Source organism: Miscanthus floridulus, chromosome 5 (genome assembly GCF_019320115.1).
Source record: "Miscanthus floridulus cultivar M001 chromosome 5, ASM1932011v1, whole genome shotgun sequence".
Lineage (NCBI taxonomy): Eukaryota > Viridiplantae > Streptophyta > Magnoliopsida > Poales > Poaceae > Miscanthus > Miscanthus floridulus.
In genome coordinates this window covers 69,360,541-69,372,095 of record NC_089584.1, presented here as the reverse complement: position 1 = coordinate 69,372,095, position 11,555 = coordinate 69,360,541, and the positions used below count along the sequence as shown (strand labels likewise).

The 11,555-nt window shown below is 45.2% G+C and overlaps 1 protein-coding gene across 1 annotated transcript; it reads left to right on the top strand.

Moving 5' to 3' along the window:
• The first annotated feature begins 623 nt into the window (after positions 1-623).
• Positions 624-3,487, top strand: LOC136452306 (uncharacterized). Its single transcript, XM_066452925.1, has 5 exons — positions 624-864; positions 984-1,091; positions 2,149-2,316; positions 3,011-3,121; positions 3,225-3,487. Exons 1-5 carry the CDS (start codon positions 763-765, stop codon positions 3,264-3,266), a joined length of 531 nt encoding a protein of 176 aa, XP_066309022.1. The 5' UTR covers positions 624-762; the 3' UTR covers positions 3,267-3,487.
• Positions 3,488-11,555: the final 8,068 nt, after the last annotated feature.

Here is an 11,555-nt window from a genome sequence, read left to right as displayed (position 1 = left end):
CTAGGAAGAAGATACTAGAAGGGATTGGAGGTAGGGAATCCGGGTACAGAAAGACAGAGGTTGGAGGAGGAAGAAGCACAGGGACTCGAGATGGCCCATGACTCCCATTCAAACGTGACTGGCCCATGACCCATGTGAAGGCCCATGCCTACCGGATCCATAAGGCTATCTCCAACAACAACACTCAAAATATAAGACTCGTTCATTTTTTGATAGGGCTACAGATAAAAAGTTCAATATCTATTCAACATCTTCTTCAACAACCAGACCCAAGAGAGAATTCTTTCTGCCAAAAGAGAATTCTTTCTGCAAATAGGTTTTCAGAAAAGAGGAGAATTCTTTCTACAAATGGATTTTCAGGAGAGAGGATACTCATATTTAGAGTATGTCAACTCAAAATAGATCTCTAGTCTATTAGAGCTACACATCTTGACTTTGGATCTCCTTGACTACAGTCTAACACAAATCCGTCAAATCTGATTCGCAGGCCTCAGGCGCCACTCAGCCAGTGCCCAATGACTAAATTACCCTCCCGGGTCTCGCAATCCACGCGCGAACTATAGGGCCATTCTCGTCCAAATGGCGATGGCACCGCACAAGCACTGTTTCGTCCTTCTCCTTCCGTCCTTCGTATTCGTTCCCTTCCTATAGCCGCAAGGCGAACCGAAGGTAACCCTTCCCCCTCTTCGTCTCCGTCGGCGGCGTCGGTCCAAACCCTGATCCCGGAGCCCTAACCCTAGCAAGCAGGCGGCGGCGGCGGAGATGGTGTACTACGCTCTGTTGGTGGGCGCGGAGCTGGACGGCCTGACCAACCTGCAGCCCCGCCGTGGCTGCGACGACCCCAACTTCCCCTACTACCTCAAGGTCCGTGTCCCCATTCCCTTCTCCTCCCTTGTCTCGATCGTCTCCGGTTGCCCTCATATCGATCGCGAAAGGCGCTGATCGCCGGGTTTGCTTGGTCGCTTCTCTGTGCTGGATCGCAGCTCAAGTGCGAGAACTGCGGGGAGGTCACCGCCAAGTCCACCTACGTCACCCTCAGCGAGCAAGTCGACCTGCCCAAAGGACACGGCACGGCTCACCTCGTCCAGAAGGTACCCTTGCAAACATCTGTGGCCGAATGGATTCGGCTTCCCTCTGCTGTAATGTTGGTGTGCTTGATAAGACTGGCCTGTGAGGAGTGTTTGTTAGTATGGAAGATGGATCAATCAGCTTGTTAGTATGTCTATAAGGTGCTAGCATAGTTTAGATGTTTAGTACGAGACACTTTTATTGCTCTGGTACATGGTGCTCATTTCTTCATACATCCACTTGCCTTTGTTTAGAGTAGATTTGGTGAACGAATTTTCTTTCCATGGGTAAAAGTAAAAGCGGCATTAGATTGGGTGTGGAGAGTTATATTTGTATATAATGGTAAACTCTGTTTAGTGTTCTAAGTATATATGCTTTTAAGTGAGCGAGAAGTGCATTTTTTTTACAGGAAATGCGATTATCCTGTGCTTTTTGTATGATCGATGAACACGCAGTGCTTGTTAGTGTCGCTGATGATAATCGATATCAGCTGACTTTCTATTGGCTGTTTGATGAACTTGCATGGTGACAGCAAATGAGATCACTGATGATATAGTTTGTTGAGATTCCTTTACTCTTCTGGATTTCCTTCTTTTATGTTATTTATTTAGTAGGCTGGGAATGGCTTCTATGAGGAGTACTGATTTCATTATTAAAGTGGGGATTGAATTGTGCCATTTTTGACCTGGAAGCTTAAAAATTTCTTATTTTGTGCCTTGAAAGTATATGTAGGATCCTCACCTTTTTTTGGTCAAAATAGCCTTTTTGTTCTAGCAATCCACTTCATGATTTGATTAGCGATAACAACTTTCTGAATGACTTACTGTCCAATAATCAATTTGGTATCTCGAGGTTCTTTATCTAAATTTTCTCCTTGAGGTTTCCAACAAAGGCATAAAGGAGGGAAAACTTGTTTCAATCCATATAATAAGGTTTTTTGTTTAATTTTTTTCCATGAGGTTTCTAACAAAGGCGTAAAGGAGAACACAAACTGTTTCAGTAATAGTGTATTTACTTTGTATATTTTGTTGTACCATGTAAGCTATGTCCTCCTGTGTATGATGTTTTGTCTTCTCTCAGTGCAAGCTTTGTGGGAGAGATGGAACAATTGTGATGATTCCTGGTCATGGGACGCCACTTACTATTGAGCAGAGCCAGAAAGAAGAGAAGACTTGTTTGATGGTGTTTGACTGCAGAGGCTATGAACCTGTTGAGTTTTCTTTTGGTGCTGGCTGGAAGGCTGAATCTGTATGTTTTTTCTTGATCTTATATCATGAATGTTAATGACTGCTTACATATACAAAGCCAACACATTAGTTGTAAATAATTAATCTTTTCAAAGTTATTCACACATTCTAGAAATGAGCTCTTTCTGGTATTCTATTCTGTGTGAGTGTCATTTCTGTGTGCTTGATTTGTTATATTCAATACTCCATTTTCCATGTATGGCATAACTCTGGTACAATTATTTGTTTTCACATTACACATTGCTTAATACAAGGGTGTATTACAGTTATCTGTTTTCACATTGTGCATTACTTAAGCATAGAAGTGTTAAAAGTGTATATGTGCTTTTATTTTGAAGTGGCATAGGGTTTCCCATGTGTGTGTAGCTTGTATGGCATCTGACCTACGAATGTATTATTCTTTAAGTTGACACACCGATTCTTTATGTTCATAGTTCACACACTGACTGGCTGTCTTCTTTCTCCAAGAAGAAATAAAATGTCTTTGATTTCTTTCACAGTAACAACTCAAGTCTATGACTTGTTTTAAATTGTTTTTCCAAATCTAGAAAGTTTCACCTTTTGAACAATTGGGAGTTTGATTTAAAACCATCCTTTTGCGGATTTTAGTTTATTGCTAGTTCTGCATGTACTCAATGTCACAATTGTTTAGTTTTTGTTGTGTGATGTGCTAACAATGTGCCATCTTTTTTAAGGTGCATGGGACTCCTTTTGAAATTGACTGCTCTGAAGGTGAATTTTCTGAGTATGATGAGAAGGGAGAGTGCCCCGTTGAGCTAAGCAAGCTGCAGTCAACATTTAAAGTGGTAAGCAGGCACTTGCTCCTGCACCTGCAATCATGATATAGTCCATATTTATCATCATTGCTATTCCTCCATGGAAGCTTGACATTATTGTAATTGACAACAGGTGAAGAAGTCTGAGAAGGGTGGCAAGACTAAATTTGTCTAGATCCAGTGAGGCTGTCAGGTATTGGAATCGAAGGTGTATAAATGGTACATTTGGGCTAAAGGTTGTGCGTAATCAGACGTCCTTTTTCTATCTGTTGATTCTGTGGATGCCGTGAACCATGTGAAGCTTTCAGTGATGGTGTCCACAGGGGCATTGCCCTGGACCGATTGCTATTGTTCTATGTGATCTGAGGCCATCCGAACTGATCTTTTTATCTTCTACCAATGCTTGAACATGCTGCTGATTTTTTAGCATTGTGACTTATGGCCCTGAAGACATCTCAAGGGGATATGTGCATTCTGAATTCCTAAAGATGAATTGCCACTTGTCGATATGAATATGATGCAACCTCGCGCGGCAGGCGGTCGGTGCGTCGCTTGGCGCGGAGCGCCGCGGCGAGGCGTGCGGCGTCACGGCAGCACAGGAGGAGGTGGTCGTCCAGCAGACTGGCTGCCCCGTCAGCGACCCACGCCGGGCTGAAGGCCTGCGTCGGTTCCTCTGTCCAGTCGATGAGCGCTTTCGCTGACTCGTGCAGGCCCGCCACCACCAGGTGGAAGCGCCCTGACAGGCTGTTGCAGCGGACGCGGGAGTAGGACAGCATCTTGTGCTGCGTGCGGCGGACTAGCGACGACACCTTCGGGACCGTGGGCGCCGTGAGCCGCTAGCGGAACCCCACTGCCATTTGTTGCTGCTACTTTTGTTCACGGTGTAGTTTGATGGCTTGTCCGGCTTGTTGCGGAAGCTCCCGGCGTCGTGGTGTAGCTTGGTGCTTGACTTGCTGCCCATGTGGTGGAGGATGGGGGAAGAAAGCAGGAGCGAAGATCCATGCGCAGGCAGCCGTGGTGGCGGCGACGCCATGGCCATGGTGCCGCAGCGAGTCGGCGATGAAGCGATGGGGTGCAAGGGGGTCCAAGCTCGACGACCAGGAGGCCGTCGCGCTCAGCCGCGCCCGCTCCGAGCTGCTCGCCGCGGCCATCCGCCACCGCTATGCACTCGCCAATGCGCACGCAGCGCTCGCGGACTCCATCGAGTCGGTCGTTGCGTTGCTGCACCGCCTCCTCTGCCTGCAGGTGGCTGAGTCGCCGGTGCTCACGATGCCCTCCACGTGCAAGGGCGGTGGTGGCGCGCTTGCGAACCAGCTCCCGTGCTCCTTTGACCCGTCGTCGTCGACGCCGTTGCCGGCCCACAGTCATTCCTCGCGCCTCCTGTTCGGCGCGTCGCCGGGATCCAAGCCGGCGTCGCCGGCTGACTCGCCTTCGTGCCGCGTCCCCAAGCAGCTACAGCACCCGCATTACGCCATGTACAGGATCACGAGCTGCTCCTCGAGCCAGATGTGCCCATGTCTTCGCTGAGCAGGGCGATGACGCTTGAGCAGGCTGCGGCAGCGGTGCACGAGCAGGACGGTGGCGCTCGAGCAGCACGACGCGTGTGACACGCGAGCAAGGCGGCGGCGCGAGCAGCACGGCTGGCCAGTTGCTGGCGAGCCATGGCCGTGAGGATGGAGAGGGAGGGATCGAGTCGATGGCATGTGGGCCCCACATGTCACTGAGATGGAGGTTGCGTGGCAAAACCGCTCAACGTCGGTCAAAACAGCCTTGCCTCGCTCAGGTGCTAAAAGTGAACGATTTTGACAGTCACAGTACCGATACCAGATGGTTTTATATTTGAGGGTTAAAATTAGACCGACACAATAGTTGAGGGATCAAAAATTGACTTAATCTAACAAAATAGACACGAAGGGGTATCGAGAAATAGAAGACGACTGCGAGCTCACCTAGGATGATCTTGATGACAGGGAACGAACAGAGATGACGGGCTGCTCGACGAGGCGGACGGAAAGATCCTGTAAATGTCCGGCGACAAGCTGTGAGCAAACGAAAATGAGAAAAGGAAAAAGGGAGGCACTCCTAGCTTTTTCACCTTGCTGCGGAGCTCGGCACAGGGCTGAGGGCGGCAACAGAGCTGCGCACGAGTGGATCGCCGAGCGGCAGCAGCAGCGAGGATTCATGACGGCGGCGCGAAAGCTTCCGGGCGTTGCGGCTGCTGCGAAGGGGTCGGGGAAGGGCAACGGGTGCGGCGCATCACTTTTATAGCCGAAGATGCTCCAAAGATGGAAAGGAGGGAGATCGTGAAGGATTCGGTGACCTCAAGGAAGGTAAGCGGTAGCGTTCTTTCCATTGCGAGGGAGATGACGGAAACGGTGGCTGACACGTCGAGCCCATCGAGCACAGAGAGTAGGCGCGGGACCGAGATGGCAGCATGCCAAAGAGAAGGGAGCAGGCGCGCCTAGCACACGGGCAAGGTAGAACGGCTGCGGAATTTGTTCCCAGTCGAGTTGGGCTTGGGCACGGCCAGGGGAAGGTGACGACCCTGCTGAGCGGGCCCCGGCGTCAGTCAAACAGGGAAAGAGCAAGAGAGGGGCGCGCCGGTGCCTGTGCGGCTTGGCCAGGTTGGCCGCGGCGCTGGGCCAAATGATGCTCTGGCCAGCAGCCGAAGCAGCAAGCCAGCAGGCCAAACAGAAAGAGAGAGAGAGAGAGAGAGCTGTGACCTTTTCTTTTTATTTTCTAAACCTGAAATTCAGTTTAAAACAGTTTTGAAGCAATTTGATTTAGGAGCAAAACCAGTCAGCACAGTAAATCAAAATGCACCGGCATGTATGCATCAATATGTTTCTAACCTTATGATGGATTTTAATTTAACAAAATTATTATTTCCCTATGTTTTCATGAGCACAAAAATTCATAATTAACTCAATTTATCTCTATTTCAAAAGACTTAAATTTTAGGATGTTACAATTCTACCCCTTAAGATGAATCTCGTCCTAGAAATTCGTAGAGACTAGCAAGAAGAATAGGGATATTTTCAAGAACACAAAGGTCACAACCGTCTTGAATCCAAAAGTTTTGAGCTAGAGAGCATAACTAAACTTCATATGGCACCTTGAGTATTCTGACCCTTCTTGGTTGGATTATCTGCATAGGCATGATCGTCTATCTTATTGATCTCCTCCAAAGGTGTTTGTTCCTCTACATTGACATATGAAAACTCACAGTGCACTTTACTATCCTCACAGGACACACCTAATAGGTCATTTTCGTATTTCTTAGGTGCAGGTTGAATACCCTTATACTCAATTCTTTCTCCTGATGGTGTTGTGAGATGCATCGAACGTTGAGCATACTTATTCACTGCTTTACAAAGTAGACAATCATCCCATTCCAAGGATAACATCAATGTCCATTAACTCCAATACAATAAGCTTCGCCATGAAGTTTACCCCCTTTATGGCAAGACTAACTTTCGGGCATATGCGGTCCGCCTTCATTTCTCCTCCTGGAAAGTTAACTATCACCGGTTTCCTCATTGGAAGCATAATTATCTTATAATCTTCTACATATTCCCTAGAGATGAATGAATGTGAAGCACTAGGGTCAAACAACACTATGGCGGGAGTTGAGTTTACTAGAATTCAACCACACACAACCTCCTTAGCTCCATGTGTGGTAATCATATCCACATTGTTCAAACTTCTAAGGATGTAGTTACGTTTTAATTTATTTCCTTGCACCTGCTTCTTTTGGATATTCTGTTCTGGCTCCTGCTGCTGTTGATTTTTGCTTTGATTACTCTCATGTAACTTCTCAAGACAGTCGTTCTCATAATGTTCAATCTCACCACAATCATAATCTTTCTCACTAGTAGGAGTATTGGTCTTCATCAAGGTGGTAATAGGAGGTGACTAACATGGATCTTGAGAGCTGAAATGATGCACTTCATCATTGGGTTGCTGATACTGATCCTGATCTGTACTCCCAAGCAGATTCATAGGGTGTGACAGATATTCTGGTTGTGTAGTAGAACAGAGACGAGTGTTTCTTAACTAGCAGTGAAGGTCAAGCTTTCTCTTCTTCTCTTCCATCTCTCGATGCGTTCTCAATTAGAATTGCTCTATCCACCAACGTTTGATAGTCGGCATACACAACGGTCATCAGTTGTAGTTGCAAACCATCATTCAGTCCTTTCAAAAAGTGTTTCTATTTCTTAGCATCACTATCCACCTCTCTTGGAGCATAGCGTGACAACTAAGTGAACTTGTCACGGTACTCACACACTAACATGGAGCCTTGCTTCAAGTTGAGGAACTCATCCTCCTTGATCGTCACCAAACCAGCTAGAACATGGTAAGATCTAAAAGCAGTCTTGAATTCTTCCCAACCAATCTAATTTGCATCTGGTTGCCCAAATGGTAATGATTCCCACTAGTCCAAAGCAGCTCCTTGAAGTTGACCAGAAGCAAAAAGCACCTTCTCATGATCATTACACTGGGCTATGTTAAGTTGTCTCTCCACAGCTCTAAGCTAGTCATCCGCTTCTATTGGGTCACTTGTATGGGAGAACGTTGGTGGGTGTCCCTTCATAAATTCACCACACTTGTCAATAGGGGGTGCTTGATGCTGGTTGTTCAGTGCAATTTGAATAATAGTCTGTAATAGTTGAGTCTGCGTCATCAAAGCTTGCTCTATAGTTGGAGGATTAGGTGGTGGTGGATTAGAATTGATAGCATTGCTTTTGACACCCTGTGAAAGTGCATTTGCCCCTATGTCGGTTTTGGTGTATTGATGACATCCAAATTAGGGACTAATGAGATCTTAATGAGATATATTGCAGTTTTAGTCCCTTGAAAGCTTTAAAGAGTTGATCCAAGATGAAATGGTATCCCTTAATTCTTCAAGTGCAAAAAGTGGATGAACCCAAAGCACTATCCAAAGCTTTTATGTTTTGTTTTGGGTTTAGGTATGCCATACTATAAAGAGGGATGCAAGTTTAGGTGGTCTAAGGAAGATAGAGTGCTCAAGCATAAAAATAAAATTAAAAGAGAGACACAAAATCACCTCACGAATACTTAGACATAGTTTGTGGACTTTTGGTAGTCGGAAGTCCCGGCATGAGTCGGGAGTTCCGGCTATCGAAAGTCCCGACGTTTGGTGCCAAAAGTCCCAGCGCTTGCCGACTTAGCCACAACCCGCCTACGCACCTTCACCCATCGAAAGTCTAAACGGGAGTCGGGAGTTCCGAGTGCCAAAAATCCCGATGCTTTGGGACTTAGTCGCCTCGCTCGCCATGTCTATTGGAGTCCCAATGGAAGCCAAAAGTCTCGGCGACCGTCGAGAGTTCCGACGTGTAGGATCTTAGGTTGGCCTAGAGGGGGGTGAATAGGCCTGTCAAAACAAACACTCAAACTTTTATCAAATTCACCCTGCGGCACTACCGCTCTAAAGGGCGGCACTGTCGGATCGTGGCACTGTCGGGCCAGAACAGCGGCACTACCGCACCTGCAGACAACTTCGAGTCACAGTTCAAAATCCGTGAACAAAAACTTAGATTGGAGAAATTTCTTATCTTACTGTAGGTATTACAATCACAGATCAAGAGCTAGAAGTAGTAGGAACACCACACACAAGTACATCGACTAGAAACCCTAGAAATCACCTCAACCACAATATGTCATGCAAGTGATGTAAATCAAGCAGAACTGCAGAAGTGACACAATGATTTATCCCATGGTTTGGCTCGCCACCAAGGCTTGCCTACCTCCACGTTGTTGAGGTTAGCCACTAAGGCTTAGGGCTTTCCAACCCTTCTTTGTTCTCAAGTCAAGAGACTTAACTCTTGAGATGAGGAGTGAGTTTACTAGCTTCAAGAGATGGTTACAAACCTCCTAGGGCTACCACACAAGTTGGCAAGCTCCACGGTGACGCTCTAGCCGACTAGAAGCCAAGCTCCAAGAGTAACAAACACAACCGCTGGCCAAAACGTGAACCAAGTGCTCTTTAGAGTTGGGAAATCAATGGAGCTACTCTCTAATCGAGTTTTGGACCCTTTTCCCTCAAGGATTGATAGGGAAATCAATGGATTTGCTTGGGGGCTTGAGGTCAACAATGGAGGGAGAGAGAGAGAGCTCCTGCTTTTGTTTTGGGCATGTTGAAGTGAGGAAGAAGAGGCAGAGTACCATTGGGAAGGAAGGGGAAGGGTATAAATAGCCCCTAGCCCCCAACGGTCACTTAAGTGTGGTAGTGCCACGGCTCAAGTGCGCAGTGCCGCACTACGGCAGTGCCTCTCTTCAAGTGTGGCAGTGCTGCACCACGTAAGACAGCAAGGGTAAATATACCTTTTATATGAAATGTTTATAAATATATTTTAAATATATTTTGTCTTAGTAAAAGTAACTCTGAAAAATAAATTTATATATGTTTTATATATGTACAAAAATGTTAATACCACGCTTTTCTTTTATAAAGCTATTTAGAGACATGTTTTCAATATCTTGTCTTCATAAAAATAATTATAAAAATAATCTATTTTGCTTTTATGAAAGAATTAAAAAAGATATGTGTATTTTGTCTTCATAAAATGATTAATGATGCCATAAAAATTATATCTATGATGACACTAATGTGTTCCTATTTATAAATTAATTTTTTAAAAGACAAAGGACCTTTTTAGCTTTATAAAATATAGTTTTGTGGTCTAAAATTTTAAACTTTGGACCCTGTCTGTTGAAAAGTAATTACAACCAAGTCCTTTTAGTTATTATAAATAAATCTCTAAAACTTCAAAAGCTTATAACTTTATAACCGTAGCTCCGTTTTAGTTGGTTCTTGCGCTCACGAGTTCGTAGCGACGAGTAGTATATGTTAGTTATCTTTATAGTATGCTTTTGTAATGGTTGGTGTACCATTTTTAGGTTCTTATGATGCTTATACCAGTGGATTGCTATCATTAGAAGAGGAGCTCTACAAGAATATCAAGAAGTTGGATAGCAAGCTTTTGGAAGGCAAGTGTAACATGAGTACCCTTGTTACCTAATAACCTTATATTTACATTTCATGTGCATGTGTTTAATTTGATGAACCCTTAAGGACTTTACCTAGAACTATTGTACCCTGTATTCCTTGATTACCTTTGGGTTTATGCATATGGGTAGTTGCTTAGTCTGCAATCACTAAACTATAATCTTGACTAATGGATTATGGAATCAATGTTAAAATGATGATTTTTAGCAACATGGACATAAGGGGGCTAGAGCATTGGGCCTTTTTGGGTGCTCTAGTCTGCCCTCCATAAGGACTGAATCTTAAAGCGGCAACCCAGGACTTACAGTACAACCACGAGAACTACATGGCTTTGGTCTTAGCCTACTATATTGATCTGTTCTAGTTCATCAGCAGCTTACCAAAAGGGCAAGAGAGGGGCACTAGTTGGTATGTTTCTTTTCCTGCCAAGGTGTGTACTATACCACGACCATGAGTGCCACTCCTGGAGGAGGGCTGCATACGGCTAGACGGCTGAAACCTTAGCGGTTGCTACTTATTAGAATGACTGGTGAAAAGCTTCGTAGTGATCCCTGCCAACTTACCTTAAAAGTAAGTCAAGAGGCTGATCACCTTGGGCAAAGGGCAATCACAGCTCGTGGTGAAAGTATACAAACTCTACAGAGTATAAAACTGATATATCAGCCATGCTCATGGACACGAGCGGCCTAGATCCTTTTCGAGATAGATGGTTCTATGGATGGTTTGGGATATGATCAACCTTGATGTTAAATATACTTTCACCTTGGGAGCTTAAGCATAACTTAGCGACATAGCTTTAATAAATAAAATATGACCAACTAAAAGCGCTTACCGCAGTTCAGCCATGTCTAGCCTTTTAAGCCTTGCATCCCCTCATGTTATACTTGTTGAGTATAGTGCGCTCAACCTTGCTTTATAATCAGCAAAAATCCCGGATGGGTACCAGATGGTGGATCCAGTGAAGAGTTTCTTGTGGAGTCCATGAGTACTAGGCGAGTGTTTCCCCCAGTCAACCGTCCCTATGGAGTATGGAGTCCCAAAGAGAAGATTAAGAATAGTTTTTGCTATGCTTCTGTAATAGTTATAAGTCCTGTTGTAATTATGTTCGATATATAATAAAGCATTGTTATTGATATTCTCCATATTTGTCGCTATATTTGTCGTGTGGACATCTTGGGCACACATATAGTTAGCGCTTGGTATTCTTCAAAAAACCGGGTGCCACACATAAGCAAGTATGTGCTCAGGATAATAAGTCTGTGGCCTGACTACCATCCACAGCAACGGATGGTCCTTAATCGACACGAACAGGGAAAACAGTGTGACCAAGCTAAGCCCCATTGGCCGCGGGACACAACCTGTTATGCCCACCAATACACATACCATATCCCTACCCTGTCTCTATTCTTTCTTTCATCATTTTATCATGAGAGT